Here is a 19,184-nt window from a genome sequence, read left to right as displayed (position 1 = left end):
CTTAAGGGTCCTTCTATATTGAAGTGGGAAATATTCAGTGGGCTCACACTGGTGGTCAGTGCTTGCTTGATTGCATAAATACCTGGTTTAGCGTGTTCCAGATATTTGTCCTGCAACTGCCAAACAGAATTTATGTACTTTCAGAGCAGTTAATCAGGAGGGGGTTCAGCTTTGGGGGCTAATTAATGACTAAGCCAGGGAAGGAAATGAGAATTTAATTAGGATATAGGATTAGCAGTGCCTCAACTTACTGCTGTTTTGATCAAATGACAAAAGAAAATCTTATGCTTGCCAGAAGCCATAAGAAGGGACCATTCATAACACTTTACTCCAATTTCTCTTCTGTTTTTTCTCCATTAAGATGTCTCACTAAAAACACGAAGTGATTGCCAGGAAAGACAGTCTTTATGACTGTTTCTTCCTGCCTCTAGAGGAAGAACAGTAATTTTGTCATGAGCAAAGTGCTCAAAGGTTTGCTTAGCATTTCAGTTTCTGCACGAAGGTACAGAGCCTTCCCCAGTGGTGCAATATTCCTTGGCCAGCAAAGGGATGTAACTGGGAAAGGAAATAATTTATCTAAAGAATTGGACTTTCCTTTCGCTTAATCTTCCTCACTGGGGCTGGGTCGCAGTATAAGACATTTAGTATTTTTTGGGTTGGTCATGGGAAGCTAAAAGCAGGCAAACTTACAGTCACCATTTCTGTAATGAAATTTCTGGATTATTTTAGGGATAGAAATAAGAGTATTTGGTGTAGTTTGCACTAACAAATATTTTGGATTTGAATTTTTCAGTTATCCTGTTTATTCTTTTTGCTTGCTTCTCCATCTTTAGAGCACTACTACACTATGTGACTTTCATGGGCTTCCTTTAAACCTTCTATGTTTCAGGTTTCATATTAATAATAACAAAGATTAATAGGCTAAGGTAAATAATTTACGGACATCAGTGACTGATCCTTGACAAAATAATGGAATAGCCAATGAAGCTCAGACTTGGCCTGTCTGGAAACAAAATAAACAATTTCTGTTTTTTTAAACTTTTTGTCTATTTGATTTCTCTGAAGACTGAGCTTAACTTTGTTCTCAAGATTGGTATGCAACAGTTTCCCTCAGTTCTGTCTTCCAAGCGTTGCCTGCCCAGTAATTTGTAAGGGTAGCATCACTTGGTATGAATCTTAGTTGTGAAGAATTGAAATGTGCTAGTTAATTCTTATAACCTGGACAGAAGTGTGTAGAAACTTTGTTACGTACTCTCTTAAGTGAAATTATTCAGCTCTTCACTAAACCATATTGCTGAGTGCTATGCTCACATGCACTTTGAATGCTTCCAGGGATGGTGATTCCAGCACCTCCCTGGGCAGCTTGTTCTAATTCTGGACCACCCTTCCAGTGAAGAAGTTTTTCCTGATATCTAGTCTAAACCTCCCCTGGTGCAACTGGAGGCTGCTGCCTCTTGCCCTATCACTTGGTACCTGGGAGAAGAGACCGAACCCTACCTGGCTACAGCCTCCTTTCAGGAAGTTGTAGAGTGATAAGGTCTCCCTGACCCTCCTTTTCTCCAGGCTAAACATGTCCAGCTCCCTCAGCTGCTCCTTATAAGACTTGAGCTCCAAACACTTCACTGTTGCTGTTCTCTGGACTCAGTCCCGCTGCTCAATGTCCTTCTTGTAGTGCTGGGCCCAAAACTTGACTCAGGATTTGAGGTGTGATGTCATCATTGCCAAGTCCAGGGAGATGATTGCTACCCTGGACCTGCTGGCCACACTTTCTGACACAGACCAGGATCCCATTGGCCTTCTTGGCTACCTGGGCATACTGCTGACAAGTTTTTAAAAAGGAGCTTGCTTCCTTTCTCTGTAATTCCTTTAGGCACAAACATGCTGCGTGTTCTTGGATTGGTTCTCATCTACTTAGTGGTGGTGGTGCCATACCTGGAGTACTTGGTCCGGTTCTGGGCTCTCTAGCTCGGGGGAGATATGAACATACTGGAGTGAGGACCATGATGATGATGACGGGACTGGAGCATTTCTCCTCTGGGGAAAGACAGAGCTGGGACTGTTCAGACAGAAGAAAAGGATCAGAATCCAAGGGATGCTACTGAAGCTTGTAAATATCTGAAAGGATGGTGCAAAGAAGGCTGTTAGGCTCCTCTGAGACCATTGAAAGGACAAGAGGCAAATGGAGCAAACTGAAACACAGCAAACTCCATTTTTTGTTAAAACTCTGTGTTGGGTTGCTTAGAGAGGCTGTGAAGTCTCTGTTACTGCAGATGTTAAAAATCTGACTGGACATGGCCTTGGGCAGCCTACTTTGGCTGGAGAGCTAGATTAGACAAATGATCTCCAAAGATGCCTTCTGACCTCTACCATGCTGCACTTTCTACAAAAACACTTCAATCAAAATTTTACTAAACTTTCTAGGAATGATGCAAAACCCAGTGGATTTAACCAGGTTAATTGCTTGCTTAATTCTTGAGACATCCACTTGAATTTGCCAGAAAATTTCTATCGATATTACAGTGATTATAGGAGTTACGAATTTCAATGAGTATATAAACCATTGTTGTGGTTTCAGGCAGATTTTGGGAGAAATCCTCCCACGGGGCTCCCCTCCCCCAACCAGTTCGGGAAAAGACTTCCTCAGAGAGAAGTGGAAAAAACCTGTTTATTAAACAGGCAAAGCACTCCCAGCACAATACAAGAGCTTCGTGCTGCTTACGGAGGGATAACAAACTTAAAGAAAGAAAGTCTCCTTTTGAAGATAGTCACTGTGCTCCGCTACTCCATCTCTGTTGGCGCTGGGAGAAAAGGAGATGTGCAGGGCTGGTCTTGGTGGGATGGGTCCCCTGTGGAGGCCCCCGGTGCTTCCCTCAGGTCCTTAGACCAGAGAGATTGGAACAGTTCTGAGGAGAGGGCAAAAAAGAAAAAAAGGAAGGAAAAAAAAAAGGCAAAAAGCTTCAGCTATTCTACAGCATCTAACTACGCTAGCACTAAACTAACTAACTGCTGGAGAAAAAAACAACAGAGCTTCTTTCGTCTTGCAGTGTTCCAACTCCCCCGCTTCAAGGTCACTCCGAGGAGCAGAGTTTTCCTGGGGAAAAACAAACGGGGCTTCCCCTCCCCTTTGCACCCAATAGACGATTGGGGGATACACAGTCACCCTAGGACAACCATACATGTTCGTTGTTTTTGGTCTAGAAATCTTGTTCCAAGTGATAATGTGTTAAGACTTTGTAAGGACACTTCTTTACTTTTTTTTTTCCTTAATTTTTGAGTTAATGATCATTGTAAAGTTTATTTGTTATTACCTTCCACAGATGAAATAGAACTGTGAAGACAAGTGTGTGGGTGTTTTTGTTGGTGGTGGTGGGAGTTTTTTGTTTGTTTGTTTAAGGCTAGATTTCTAAATACTGTCAGAGGTTTGAAGCAATCAAACCTAGAAAGCTAACACCTTGCCTTTGCATATCTCAACTGCTTAAGGTGTTGTGTTATGTTATGGTTGTCTTCTACACTGGGCTGCCAGGAAAGACTTAAATTCCACGGGGTTGTAAATTCCATTTGTTTTTAAATAACTCTAGTCTGCACACTGCTGTCACTGAAATGGCTCCTACACGGTCTGTATCCAGAGATGCTGGTTAACTTCCTTACAGAAACATCTAAATATCATTTGTGTAATTTTGAAAATGTTAAGTGTTCAGTTTTTTGAAATCTGTTGATTTAATGCATTTTCACAAGGAAAGTAGGATACTCTGATTAAATTCTTGTCTTACCATCTTTTCCCGGCCCCCCCCCCCAACTAGTTCAACTTGTAGTAACTAGTGAAAGTTTAATCCAGTGTTCATCAACTTGTGTGTTAAAGAGCTAATTAAGCAGCTAGAGTTTTGTGAACATACCAGTCAAAGATGCCAGTCAGCACGTGCACAACCGAGTGCATACCCAGCTACCTGTACCCTCTGCCTGTGTGCTGGGATGGGGTGGGAGTTGCAGTGAGAGGCCAGAGAAGAGACGGGCAGGAACTGGCACTAATGGGGCATCCACTGATATGTAGGAGGCCAAACATTCTTAGTCTTCTATTTAGGAAATTTAGGAAATTGGAGCATGCAATTTTATGTAGGAGCCAGGTATTACTATCCAAATCTCAGGAAACTGGCTTCTGTTTGTGATAAGGTATTGGCCTAGAGAGCTTCAGAGAGGAATGCTGACAGTCTAGGAGCTTGGGTAAAAGAGGGGGTGGATCAGGAAGGGTTTCAATATTTGGATTGAAAAGACAGGGAGTGAGGAGGATTTAGGATTGCAGCCTTTGGATTGTAGGAAAAGAAAAATAGGAAAACTTCAGACTGAAAGAGTTGGGATAGAAGAGACACTTGAATACAAGTAGGCAGAAATATTTAGTGTTGCGAATAACTTTTAAGTGCTACTGTCTTTACCTGCCTGTCACAGAGAACAAAATAACATTGTCTTTTTTACTGTGAACATTGTTTCCTGAAGATGTTCAAGGTTGTTTGTGATGTCTGCCTGATTTGAAACTCTGCCATAACTAGAAGAGAGAGCTACTTGCATATATACAGTTTACGGCTTGGCTTCCTTCTCTGTCCAAGCAATCTTGTTTACTTGTGCCTGTGCGGGGTCTCTGACATCTGTTGTCTCTGCTTCCTTTCTGGTATGCAGATGGGCTTTTTGTGGGGGTGGCTCTTCTGTACGAAGAAGATTATGCTAGTTGATCACAGTGATCCCTCCGACCTTATATCCTGTGAATCACCTCCACAAGTGCAAGTGAGCCTAATAACAGTTCTAATTTGGGCAGAGTAAAAAAGGAGCAGATGGTTAACACCAACTTGTGGATTCCATTTTCTTTATAACCACTTAGGAATTCAAAGACCTAATCTGCTCATAACAAAACCAGCTGTAGTAAATCTAGTTTGTGTTTTTGTGTTCATAAATTTACTTTCTTTTCTTTAAGTACCTTCTTGTTTGTTGCTTAGAAACATCTTCTTTGGTAGATTTTGGGCAGGAGCTATCTGCCTTTCTCTTATCTTTCCATGCGCTGGGCAGTTTGTGAAATATGTGCTCAAATGTATTTGTATGGTATGTGAAAGCTTCACAGGGCTGTCTTGCACAAGGAGCTGACGCTGCTTGGTTTGACCCGGTGTTAGGGACCCACTGCAAACTGTTGGAGTGACATGTGGTGTAGACGAGTGTATTCCCACAATGTGGGGTTTCTGGCTCTGGTGACCCTCTGGAGCAGCCTTGTGTACTGCCTGCAGTTCTGGAGCAGCCTCGGGGCACTGCTTACAGCTCTTGGGTTTGCAGTGTCATCCCATGAAAACAGCAGGGTTACTGGCTGACCAGCGTGGGCTGTCAGGCTCTGTGTTGAGCATTATTTCTGTCTACTGAGAGCCTGGTTATCTATACCTCCCTTTTAATCATCATTCCAATGTGCTGAGACCACAGCGTGGCATGTTAGGTTGCTTTTGTTGGGAGGTATGGAAACAGCTATTTTAATATTCCCTCAGCTGTGAGGATGCCTTCCTCTAGGTTATCAGTTGCTGGGGGATTTTTTGTTGTGAAGTAAACACAATTCAGCTTAAACTTACAGTACACTTTAGTGAGAAGTAGAGGGTGGTCCTCATTACTTGCCTATGGTGTCTTATATTTGGCGGCATCTGCTGTTGGGCAACATCAGGTAGTGATGTGCATGACTTTTCTTTTTGCATTATTTTATTTATTTTTTTGCTAATGCTTATATTCCATAGTTTGGTCTCTACAGAAAACTTACAGTTTGGGTAACTGCATTTTGTGTGCCAGTTGCTGTTGTTAATTTTTTTTTCTTAGATACGCTATTAATATAACTCTGGTTTTGCCCAGCTGCTGAAGTTTGGGGAGAGAAGGAAAAGGAATGAGGGAAAGCTTTGTGCATACCACTGATTGCAGAAATTAAAATTGCAGCACAAAGGTGAAAGTTTACAAGCAAATTATGTGTTGCTGGAGCTATTTTTTTCTACCGTAGTGTTGCAAGAGAAGAGAGAATCTGCAGAACAATCTCAACTTTTGCTTTTTGTTCCTTTAAAAAGACTAAACATTTTACCCTTCCCCCTTTCCCCTCCAATCCTTAAAAAAGGCCCAACCTAAAACCTGCTGATAAGGATTATTCTGTGTTGATAAATTCAGGGGCCAGTACTCCCAAGGACCTCAGGGGTGTTTTTGTGAGCTTGATGGTCACAAACTGGTGCTTCATGGCTTGCTTGGCTTTTTTGATTCTTGCTAACAGGGGTAAAAAAAAATGCCGTTTTCCATGCTCAAATTTTAGGTGCTTATTTTGTGTCTTTTGCTATATGAATTAGTCTGAGTTAGGTAAAAGGGTAGGTGCTTTTACATGGCGTTTTCTGTTCAGAAATGCAAACCTTATCCCTCCTTTTTGTTACTGTTGTCAAGGTTTCATAGGTGTGCGATTCTTGGGTGGGGCGGTATCTACGATAGATACTCCCGATGGCCTAAAGGCTTAGGCAAAGAGATGTTTCTAACTTACATTCCAAGTGTCTTAATTGAAACCCACAGGCTAATTCCTTCTTTTATTTTTAAATTCCTTTGCTGAGAACCTAAATAACGAGGTGGTGAAGGCAATTTTAAGTTTTCCAATGTGAGATGACCCTTGGTAAGGTGTGCTGGAGTGGTTGGGTAATTTCTGCACTTTATTTGCCAATCAAGTCTTGTGCTTCTCCAGGGCATTTTCATTATAGTGCTGTTCTGCCAGCTGTTTTGGGTGCGATAACTTCTGTCTTTCGAAAGCTAAATAATGCAGTTCTGTCATGCAAGCGTGTAATGTGTTTTGGGGAAATAAGAAAGCTCTCTTTCAGCGTGAAACAGAGGTTGAGTAGAGGACAAACCGCAATTCAGTGGGGCTTTTGTTTTCACCTCTATTTTTAGATAATTTAGATCTCTTTTTGCTCTCCAACATGATATTCACCAGGTAATAGATTGGCCTTGAACTGTGCTTTTGGGGTGCCCTGAACGAAGTTAAGGCCAGTGTTGTGTGTGGAGGAGGTATGTAAGGCTCCAAAAGCGGCTGTTGAGGGTGACTGAGTGCCAGGACGCAGCCTGGGCTCCAGTTGGGTGGACATACATCATCCTGTGTAACAGAAGCAGCCTTCGGCGAACAGGCATCCGGGATAGGAAGCTTTTCTTCTCTCTTATGTCATCACAAGAGTTTAATTTTGTGTGTGTGTGTGTGTGTGTTTAGGTTTGTTTTTATTTCCTCTTAAAGGAACAAGCTGTTCTGACATTGTCCATTACTAGTCCATTAAGTGGCTGGAGGGCAGGCAGAGCCACGTTGGCCAGAGGAAACACTCGGTAGGTAATGAAGCAGAGTTTGGCCCTGAGTCAGTCCTTGGCTTTATTGTCAGGCTGCAGCAGTGTGAAAGGAAACAAATGTTTTAGCAGCTTGGTGAATTTGTTTCTCACTGGGCTGTAACTTGCTGACATTTTTAATGTCTTGTGTGAGAAGTTGACTGGCTGGATTACTGTGGGCTTTGCTGAATGGTGATATTGTTTTTTTGACTGAATGTGGCTAATTTGTTATCTGAATCATAATGTCAGCCTCCGGGGTTAGCCTTACAGACTTGTAGGAATCTATAGAAAATTACTTTGAGGGATAAAATAACTTGTCAGTGTTGCTATCAAAACACCAGCATTTCAGGTTTTTATTTTCTTTTTTTTCTTCCCCAGTGGTTTATAACAGAAAGCTTCACAAAACTGTAGTTGTAATGGCAAGTGTTGTCTACAAATTTTATAACTGGCCAGGATGTTTTAGGAAGATGGGAGTTGTAAGGGTGTTCTCATTCCTTGCTTAAGAAACAGAAAGGATGCTCTGCTCCTTAGGAAATAGTAGGGGTACATACATTCATATTCTTTCATTCACCAAGTTGTTTATCAAGACTAAGTAGTTTGTGTTTATCAAAGATGTGGGGTTTGGTGGATTTTTTTTCTTTCTCCTTCTCAGAAAACCCTCCTTTTGAAAGGAGAGAAAAGGGGCTGGGTTTTTATTAAGTACCCTGTGTGCTGCTGCAGGAGCACTGCCACAAACTGGACTGAGGTGTTGGGGAGCAGCTGTAGGACCAAGGCCTGCTGAGGGGAGTCCTGGCAGGCTGAAGCTGGGGGACACTGAGGAGAACTGTCACCTCGTGCCATGCATGTGCTCAGGAAGGAGCTGAGCCCTCCAAGAGTGGGGTGTGTAGAGCTGCTCCTACTGCACAGGATTTATAAATCCAGGACCCTTTTCATAACTGTTGCTCTCCTTTTACACAGTCATACAACTGTTTTTAGCCTCTCTGTTCTTTGCCTTTGTCATGCTAAGGAGTAATAATGATAAAAGAATGTGATGCCTCAAACTGTGGCATTACTCTTCATTCTCACAGATGCTTAAGGAAGGAAAAAGGCAGATGGAGCCTTAGGAAAGCATCATGGTACATAGGCGTGTACTTGGGGGTGTTGGCACAAAAGGGGCAGGCAGGTTAATGAATGGTACTTAAAAAGGGAACCACGTTTAAACTATGTTCAGTACAAATAGTATTTGAAATTAATGCTAATGGAAGATATTGGTCCAACAGTGGCAGTTGGACCAATCTGGTCCGTTCCTGTGTCTTAAAAGAAAAAAAACAACAAAGCAGATTTTTTTTTTTTTTTTTTTTTTTTTTTTTTTTTTTTGAGTTTCATCTTATCTGCCAGGCTTCTGTGAGGCGGATATTTGGAATCTACCAGGAAGTTACTTGGTTCTATCTGTCTTTGATGGCAAGGAACTCTGTGCCAGTGAGGGGAAAAGACAGGGGTTAAACAAGATTTCTTAGGTAGTTTTACTCCCCTGAAACAACACCTTGAGTTTCATGATTCTGAACATGGCACGCTGTGCACTATAGCAATCTTGGCGCTTGCTCAGAAAAATCTTTTTGTGCATTGGGCTATCTTTGATGTCTGGTTGAGCTCAAAGTGTGGCTCAAGTGTAGGGTCTGTTGGATCAGCTTTAGCTGATGAAGAGGAGAGGCACAGAAGGGTGAAGTAATGGCTCCTGGCTGACATGCACCCATTGTGTCCCAAGCAAGTTTTTCAGCTGTAGCCTAAAAGAACCCCAGAACTGAGATTTTAAGTGGATATGAACAATTTCATGCAGTTTAAGATTATCAACTGTCATGGGACTTCATTTCTTACCGATGTGACTTCTTGTGTCTGGACTGAGCTGTAGTCGCTATTGCTTGCTGTTAGATAAAACATACCTGGATGTTGATTTCTGTTTGTAGCAGCTTTTTGCCTAGATATGTTAGATGTGAGTACAGGAGTAGTGTCAGCTTCAGATGCATGTTAGGCCAGAAATGAGAAATACTGAGGTCATCTATATAAGAAATCTTCTGGTTTTATTTTTTTTTTTTTTTTTAATTATCTGGATTTTATAGATAAAACTTTATTATACAACAGCCTCGATTGCTGCTGAGGTATATGATCTTGTAAGTGGTGCTTTTTAATCATAATCTGATATTGCTTCAGAGTGCATACATTTCTGTGATTGAATGAAGCAGAAAATTTGAGGTGCCATCAGGCTTTTTCTGTGGCTTCCTTCCAAGTACAGGGACAGTTAGTCTGGACACCATTGTGGTTTGCTGCTTTGTGGTATGTATTCTGGAAAAATTGTTGGCAGCTGCCACCAAGAGGTCCTGCAAGAGGACGTTCCAGACAGCAGTGTATTGCGGGCGCCTCAAGGGTGTCTCGAGGCTGGTCTGCCAAGAAGCTGGTGAAGTCTTGAGGGGCTCTTGGAGACTCCTGATAGTGGCTGCAGCTGTCCAACAGTTTGTCTGGTGTAAGGCACTGACTGCCCTGGCCATGGTTTGTGCAGGGATTTGGAGGTTAAAGCCTTTGACAGGCTTCATGTATGTATTTTCCTGTCTGCAGCAAGCAGAAATCTATACTGGGTGAACCTCCCTTGCCTAGTATGGTTGTCAGCAGTTATTTCACTGTCATTTAAGTACAGATGATGTAGCACAGGCTCACCTTTAGCAGTGCTCAGTGCAATTTACCCAAGATGTGTCCTGTGATAAAGGCAGGAGTGTTTGTCCTGTGCTGGAGGTGACTCACTCTGGTTTAGTGGGACAGGCTCTGTAAAATTGCAGGTCTCTCCTAAATGGCTTCCTTAGGCATCCTGGGAAGCTGCCTTCTCTCTGCACAGCTGGAGGCCGCTGCTCCTCCCTCTACTCTGACCTACAGGCGCTTGCCTGCCTTTTCTTCTTGTCCTGCTGGTCCTTCTGGCTGTCTCCCAGACCCTAAGTGATGGTACTTTGGTGTCACATCAGCAGGGCAGCTGAAGGGAAATGCTGCTGAGCCCTTCCCACACCTTAGCTGAACTTGTCTGTGGCTGAACTAACATGGTTCTGAACCCAGGTGCTGTGCTGTGTACTGAAGGAGGCTATTATCTGCATCAGAAGCTTGAATAAGGGCCTCAGCACCTTTTGGAGTAATGAATGCATTCAGGCAAAAAGGTGTTGACAAAGTCTGTTAATTAAAAACCCATGGTTTCATAGGTTGTTTTTCACCAGATGGGAAGCTTGTGAGTTTTATGCATCAGAAACCTGCTTGGGAGGTGCTGTGAGGCTGATTCTAATGCAAAGGAGCTGCTGTGGTTACTAGCAGAGGCAAAACATTTGTGTGACTCTGCAAGTACCAAAGTGTTGTGGATGGTTGAACAGCTTTGTTGACAGATAAGGCAAAAAGTTCTCCCACTTCTCAGGACAGTGCTTAATGTCACCTGTATTGAACATTCTAGGATTAAGAAGAATGCATTTTCACTCATTGTTTTCTTATTATCTCTCTCCAGATGAACACAATGATGTACAGAAGAAAACCTTTACAAAATGGATAAATGCTCGGTTTTCCAAGGTAACGTTGGTTTGGATGTACAACTTTATTTTGTTTGGATCACTGTTTAGAATAATTTTGGTTAAATATACTTTGCTCTTACTCTTCTGAGTACTCCTAGTAAAATGTCAGTGTGTAGTGAAAATGTATAAAATAGTGTAGTGTTTGTTCTCCCAATTTCCTTATGCACATAAACATTTGATGTTATGTTTTAAGAAAAAATGAAATATTCTATTTGTTAATATATCAGAATAGTTATTTACATGATCAGGTCTGTTTGGTTTTGTTTAGGCTGGGTTTAGTTTATTTCTACATGGTTTTAGTTTATTTCTACATGCAATTTTCAGAGTGCGTTGCAGCAGATTTTGAGCCTTCATCACTGCTTTTACTCTGTTGCTGAGTCAGCTTTACTCAGCAAACCACTAGTTGAAGCCACCTGGTGTTGCTACTTGAGTGTTGACTAAAATTTTATATGATTACTTGCTCATTTTGAATTTTCCTTGGCTCTCTTGCTGTACATTTTTCATTTTAATTCTCTTTACTGGCTTGAAACTTATTGAGGATCTTTCATGGTTTGGGATGATAAAGGAAGTGAAGTTTGCTTTGGCATGCTATTTAAAGCCTGCTTTTTACACTGTTCTGCCAATAGGGAAAAATGACACTTTGCCCAGGAGCTTAAGTGTCTGTGGAAAGTTTTCCTACTTTGTAGTTTGACTTTGTGGAAGAACCTGGAATATTATCAGGGAAAACTCATGTTTTTTTCTACCTAGTGTGGCGCTGCAAATGGGGTAACTACTGTTTTGCATGCTCTTACTGAATAGCAGCATGCGTGTGAAATCCTGAAAGTAGATATAAATACAAAAGGAAGGGGATGTGTGTTGGTTTTTTTGTTTTGTTTTGGTGTTTTTTTTTTTTAATAAAGCTGCAACAGTGCTTTAGCAATAAATAGCTGCTTCTGGAGCGCTGGCCTTCTGAAGTTCTTGATCAGTAATGTAAGGAATTTTTACCTTCCTTTCCTTCCTGTGCAACAGGACACTGGGCAATGCAAGGCTTGTGGCCTTGGTTGAATCACTTTGGCTTAGGTTTGTTTTGGTTGAAAGCTGATATACTGTGTTCTTCTTCCAGTGCATTCTTGGCTAGTTGCTCTTTAGAGGAGGAGTGTGTGTGGGTAGCTGGTTGCTCTACGCTCAGCTTTTGACTGCTGCTCAGAGAAGTGGTGGTCCTGCAGGAGGAGAATTAGGCAGGGCCAGGATTAGGTAAGGAAAGAAAATGTGGTGAGAAAGAAAGGGCTGGCTGTGGTTCTGTAGCTGGCATAAAGATGGCATGAACATGGAAATGACAGTGATATTAGAGGATGAATGACAGTCATACTGAGAACATGCCAGGTGACTTATCTGTGAGTGCTGTGGGCATTGTATTGAAGAAGGTAAAATTGTTTTCAGTCATTCAGCTCGTATTCACATGGGTGTATCTTATAAAGCGTCTTCCCTTCTATATTGTGTAGTCAGACAGATCCTGCTAGGCTCCTGGATTTCTCTGGCACAGGCTATGGTCATGTACTCCCAGGATTTGAAGTAACTGTAGCTTCGTAACTCTGTAACTTCATGGCCCATTAAACACCTGAAGCTATGAAAGCCCTGTTAATGATTAGACTCCTGTAAAAGGACGTACTCCCAGCTCCTGCATGTCCAACTCAAACTTGAGCATGGCTACTTTGTCATGACAAGGAACACATTTATGAGGACTGGCAAGTTCAAATTGCAAGGAAAATGATGGTGTTAAGTAGAAATCACCTCATGTAAGACAGTAGTTTCAGCTGTACCTTAAAAATAGAAAAGGATTGATTTTAGTCCTGTCAGGTCAAAGTTTTTTAATGTACCAAGTCATTCAGGTTGTTTAAAATTCTTCTTCTGTGAACTAGAATGATTTAGCTGCTTAGTAGGGTAGAGAGATTTTAGAGGTTAGTTAAATGTAATCCGACTTATATTGCAGAAAAAAAAATGGTAACTTAAGTGTTTTGTGTGGAATTGCAAATTTCATTCCAAGAATTTTCCTTGTTCTTCCACATTAATTATACTGTACTTGCCCTTCATTTAACCAAATAAAAAGTAATCTGTTGAGCTTTTATAAACCAGCTTAGCATACCAAAATCGTAAAATTATAATTGCACAGTGCTGAGCTTGATTTAAGTCAATTCAATAAGGTTTTACAAAGGATCTAGAAAGAGAGCTGTGTCCTTTCCTTCTCTTGTCAGGGAATAGGTAGGTGAGTAAAACACTTCAAGTATCTCAAGTGTCCTGTGAGGTGCCTACTTTGGTACCCTGATGGGTGAGACAAGTTCTTGGTGTAGCTCCCAGTATGGTAACTTGGTTTTGTACTCTTGGTTTAAATTTTGCTAGAAGGATGCCTTTTATTTGTGTGTGTTGAAATCAAGGCACCAACATTTAAAGTGGATCGAGTCTTAAGGTCAATAAATGTACTCAGTCAAGACTCCGTGCTCCCTTAGACACACCTTAGGGGAGCTGTACATGCTACAGCTCATGAGCCTATGATGGCTGTGTAGTAAGGATATTTTGTTAAAATTAAAGGGAATAAAAATTGTTAGAGAAATAGTCTGTTACCAAGTTTTAACCAATAGGGAAGTTTATACTCAAATAAATATTGAGGCAGAGCATTTCAGCATATGTTTATAAAGCCATGAGGTGTTTCTACTTCCTGTATTTTTTCCATTGCTCTGTCCAGTCTAATTTTGAGAGTCAGATTTAGCTGTTTTCCTGTGGTATAGCCTTTCCAATTAAAGCATCTAGTTGTATGAATAGCTGATACACGTTCTTTACACTACGTAGAATTGTTCCCTATCCCTTTATCTCTTTCTATATTGATCTTCATTAATACTTACCAGTTCATACGTATGTTATTTTCAGAACACCCTTTTGCAATGCAAAAGTGCTATCTTGTCACAGTGGTTTTTATCCACTGCAAATAAAGGTAAACATAAGAACTGGCTACTAATGTTGAGTATCCAATCTAGGACTTTAGTTAAATTATCCCAGAGGATTTAACATTTCTTTGCAGTTTTTTAATATAAAACAGAGCTCTTAATCTTCATGAATTCAGAGGATTCATCTCTTCTGCAAACTCAATCAAATAACCCAAAATATCTAGTTGATTTTCAGATGGAGCTTGATCAGCAGAGAAAAGGGACTTGAAGATGATTATGCCTGTATCAGCAAGGACTGGCTTTAATGATCTGAAGAATGATCTCTTAATCGAGCACGCAGTTAGTAAATGCATGTAAAATCATGTTTTAAATGATTCCAATGAGTTATCAGGGAACTTCTGGCTAACAGTGGAGTTTGATTCAAGTCTGGAGGATAACTTAGTGCTCCAGTAGCCATATGTTATTTGTTTCACATAGGTAAAGTGAACAAAGATTTTGTAATCAACCCTAGTTTCTCCAAATATCTGAATAGCTTCAATCTTTACCTACTCTACATGTTCTATCAGCAGGCCTGGGATTTTTAACTGCATCTTGCAGATCTCTGATGCTTCAGCTTATCATTACAGAGCAAAGTAGTTGATGCTCATACCTGCAACTCCAGAAGGTTTCTAGAAACTTGATAGGTGTGTTAAGGAATTCAGGAGGCTTGTGTCCCACTTTAGAACCCTGCAAGTACAATTCTTTCTGCCCTATTTTCTTTTAGTCCTATTCTCTGACCCTGTTTTTGGTTGGTTTGTTTTTTTCCGTTTACTTACTATTTCGCCCTGTCATATCAGAAGCCTTGGCTGCCTGGCAAATCCTTGCAAATCTGGAGTTTGACTGCCCTGCCTATTTCATATCCACTTTTTCCTTTGTCACTATACTTTTTTTCCCATCAAGACTCAGTTTTTCTTTTTTAAGCTCCAGACCTGCTCCATCTGCCCTTCATTTCCACTCTCCTGTCTTTACAGGATTTGATGCTTGTGTGGTCAATCCTATTTTTGCATCTCCCTTTGTCTCAGTGGTACCAACCTTGCCCTCCCTTTACCTTCTTGCAGTATTCAGTCTTTGCTGGCTTTAGTTTTCTCATTTTCCGAGGTGGTACTTCTGCAAGTTTGCTTTCAGATTGGTTCTTCTCCTCCTCTGCTATTCCTGAACTTGGCAGGTGGAACACAGAGTCAGCAGAAGAAACATGATTCCCTAACTTAATTTAGACCCATGGAGTCAGGTCTATCACAGCCTGTCGGAATTTAGTGCTATTGCTCACTAGAGGAAGTTTACATATCCAGCACTGGCAAACTGAAGCTCTGTCCTTTTACCAAACACGTTTTTTCACTGCATTTGGGAAATTTTCCCACAGGGATGGCAAAAAAATCTTTATTGATAGGAAGGTTGTGCTCTGCAAAAAGAGCATAAAAGCCCAGAGATTTGTGGTATTCAGTGAAAATGACATTAGATTTCCCTGCCTCTCAGTTATAAGTCTTGGATATGGGAAGCTGTTGAATGGAGCCAGCTGGGGCATTGTTCCAAGGTGTCAGGAACTGCATTCAAAGCCTTTGCGTGCCTGAGTGCTGGGCCTCCCTTTCCTTTCCATCATGTGTTCCCATAGCTTTCCAATCCAAGTTCAATTTCTTTTTTTAATGTACAGAAGCCTTGTACAGTCTTATTTGTGCATTTGCAGTGTTCTTGCTGCATGTATTTGTGATTCTGCTCCTCCAGGTCCTGTGCCAGTGCCCTGACATCTGAATTGGCCAGCATTGACAGGGCTTGGAGTTAGGCCAGGATGTGCCAGTGTGAATAAAGCCAGACATCCCACACTTTTTTACAGCATCTTAAGCTCTTTTTCCTACTCTGTGGTCTTCCAAAAATGCATTTCACTTTAGCGTTAGAGTAAAGAAGAGGTGGAGGTGCAGCTTGGGAGCAGAATGCATCCTCCAGGGCAGAGCTCCAAGCTAGCCTTTGGGAAGGCAAGAGCTCAGTGTGGGGCTGCTGTGCATTTCCTCTCCTGGGCTCTGTGTCCCCTCCCCTGGAAGGACACCAAAGAGAGATGAGAGAAAACAGGCCAGTAGGAGAACTGATGAGTTGTAGTTGAAGCGCTTTGGGGTGTTGTGGCTTTATATGCATCTTAAAATTGAAACAGTTAATTTCTCATTATACCATACGTTAATTCTTTTGTTAACTGCAAAGTCTTGTTTTAGCTTTTTGTGTGGTGTGCTGAATAGATGTTTTCCTCCATTTCTGCTCCTTAGTTTTCTTTCCTCTAAGGGTTGTTTTGTCATAATACTGTACTGTACTTCTGAAGACATTTTACAGCTCCACTGCTGACCCTTAGCAACTGTGATAAATCTTTTTAAAGACAAAATTAAACCTATTCATGATACCTAATTTCACATGACCCAAGATACCTGAGAGCAAAGACATTTCGGAAGTGTTTTTTCGGGGGGCGGGGGGGAAGGAGAATTATGGAGTTCAGTATATTAGTCATGCAAGAAAGGAGATAAAAAAGATTGATTAGGCAATTTTGTCTGTCCAAGGTGACATCACCTAAGATGATGTTTAGTCCTTTTTGCAGTTCCGTTTTTGTGGTGCAAGCAAGGAAATACTCGATGGCTGGTACAATATTCTATAGTCTAATAGCATCTGATATTTTTCAGTGCTGAATTAAGCTCTAAAATGTAACTTCACTCAAAGATTGCCAAAGCTGAAAAAGGAACAGCCTTGGTAGAAAAGAGGAATAATCTGGGTGGAAAAGAATTAGTGTTTGCATGAGCTGGCTTTGAAAAAGTCAATCTTTAGTCTACTTTTTTTCTTGGTCTCTTTTTATGAGGAGACCAAATAAGCGTTTCTAGGCCTAGGGATATGTATTAGTCAAGAAGCACATAAGTAACTTTTTCTTCTCTACTAACTTGTGATGGTAACGATGTGATGGTAACGATGTGATGGTAGCGATGTGATGGTAACGATGACTACTTTTTAGGATAAAAGCAATAATATGTACCAGTTTGTGATCTCTCCCAGATAGAGCAACAGCAAAAAATTGTCAGGTTTCTGCCCTTCTTTCAACTTCTGCTGCTTTCTGCTCTGATAACAAGGTGTGGACAGCATCTCCCTTGCTGGTCTTGAAAGCTTGGTATAATAATATGGACTGTAAATGTTGCTGACTTGGTTAATACTCTGGGTTTGGGATAGAGTTTAACTCTATTGGATTATTGGACTTGATTATCATCCCAGTTGTTGGAGTGTTTTTGGGACCTTCTCAAGCACTAGAGCTGAACCTGGCAGAGGCACCAAAGCAAATCTGTTCCTGTTAGCTGGTAATGAGAATAGTCAACCTGGTAAGCAGGAATGTTTTTTTTAAGGGTCCAGTTGAAGTTATCTGGCTTGAAAAACTATAAGGATGACCTTTCAGTCTTACGAGAGAAATAACTGACAGTGGTAAGCAGGGTCCCAACTGCCCCTCCTGGTTTTGTTATGTAATGACGCTTAATTGTAAGCTGAGGTTAGTACTGTATATTAAATGTGTTATTATAACATAGGCATAGGTAAACGTGTTAATGAATACACTGGAGGGAGAAAGACCTACAGAGTTACTGGTGCCTTGCTGTGCTATTTGTACTGACAGATTTTCCCTCCTTTCGTCATGTTGTCAGTCGAGTATTTTAGGTGTTCTGTGAATTGAACTATCTTTAGCTTTTCAGCTTTGCTGCTCCTTAAACTCATGTCTGTCATCTAGTAGAATCAAAATTTCCAGCATATCTCAGTGATGAGTATTACTTCCCCTTGCCCACCCCATTAGTCTGGGGTTTTAAATAGCTATTTAGTTGCTTGTAACTATTTTAATTTTGAGCACCAGTTAAAAATAATTTGGTCTATAAGGTGTCTTCCTCTTATGATTGTAACTTTTTATGTATTTGTTGTACTTGGTATTTGAAACCATTGTTTTGGTACTAGTGTGGTGTTGAGATGCTTCTACTCCTCGGGAATATTCAGTGTAGAGTACACTCAGTGAAAATACATCTGTCACAGTATAGCTAGTATTTATGTATGATGCGCTGTAGCTCCTGCATGCTAGTGGAAGGAGAATGGAAAAAATATCACATTTTAATAAAAATACTTCTGTAAACAATGTCTATGGTCTTAAATTAGAAACTGGCAAGATCATTTGTTGACATGATTGTTTACTTTATGCAATGACCTTTCTGCTTTCTGATTTGTTTCCCACATTGAGTTCCCATGTACTGGCCTTATAATGTAGCAGCACTTGACATGTTTCTTTCTTGGTTTCGGTCATGATAAAGTGTAGTTCTTGCTCCTGTGTTGTTTGAGTCTAAACTGGTTACCATGAGTTCCCTGGGAATGTACTTGAACATTAGGAGTGGTTCATGTTCTCATTTAAGAGTCCAACCTGTCCAATATTTGTCCCTTCTCAAAGGAAAGGGGTCTTTGCAGTTCTACTACTACTTTGGCCCATGTATTGAGCATCTTATTAAATGTTAAAAATTGTCATATATTTGTTAAAAATAATTAACTAAAACAACTCAACTTCATAAAAGTGACATTTGAAGATAGAAGAATCTGATGGAAAATCGGTATGTACTGCCTGTTATGTCTTTTCAGGTTGTTTTGATGTTCCTGAAGTGGCAAATGATGTAAAATGGGAGCCAAGGCTTTTTCCAACACTGCTCTGAGCAGCTGGAACTTGTCTGCTGCATTCCCTTAGTGGCTGGTGAAGGTTTTATGGTTTTATGAAATGTGTTACTTTCCTGGGGACAGCCAGTGTGCATTAACTGTGAAACTGAGAGGACCTTTCATCCCTGTTTTAATGTTGTGATTACGGGGTCTGAATCAGTATCACTGAGGAGGATATGGAATAGAGGTGACTTACCTTGTACTCTCCAATCTCCTCAGCATTCGTTAATTGGAAAAGTTAGGTTTAATAATGTAAGTTCAATTTCAGTTATTGATTTAAAGCACAGGTAATTGATATGAGAAAATTTTGTGTTTCTAGTTAAACAACTAGGTAAACATTTAAGCTTCTTTAATGATTACCTTTGCATATAATTTCATATTGAAGAATAAAGAACATAAATAATGATAAGTAATAGCTGGTGTTTGAAAAAAGGAGGCTTTGTCCTACTGAGAATTTGCATCTCCTTTTTTCTTGCTAACTTGGCTCAGTTTGGTTCAGCTCTCCATTGATAATAAAGGGACAACTAGGAATGTTCTACTGTAGAACATACTCAAGAATGAACACTGCCTTGTGGTGGCTTTAGTAGAACAAACTGTAAGTGTTGATGGCTGGGCTTTAGAC

The 19,184-nt window shown here is 40.8% G+C and overlaps 1 protein-coding gene across 6 annotated transcripts in view; it reads left to right on the top strand.

Moving 5' to 3' along the window:
• Positions 1 to 19,184, top strand: part of UTRN (utrophin) — a 351,387-nt gene that overhangs the window by 48,727 nt on the left and 283,476 nt on the right. For all 6 annotated transcript variants that reach the window (XM_040060117.2, XM_040060120.2, XM_040060116.1 and 3 more), the window contains one exon: positions 10,853 to 10,914. In XM_040060117.2, coding sequence (XP_039916051.1) covers positions 10,853 to 10,914 — 62 coding nt within the window. The remainder of the gene's footprint in view (positions 1 to 10,852; positions 10,915 to 19,184) is intronic.

The sequence above is a fragment of the Hirundo rustica genome, chromosome 3 (assembly GCF_015227805.2).
Source record: "Hirundo rustica isolate bHirRus1 chromosome 3, bHirRus1.pri.v3, whole genome shotgun sequence".
Lineage (NCBI taxonomy): Eukaryota > Metazoa > Chordata > Aves > Passeriformes > Hirundinidae > Hirundo > Hirundo rustica.
Note: the sequence above shows the minus strand (reverse complement) of the source record. Positions and strands in the feature narration are given on the sequence as shown.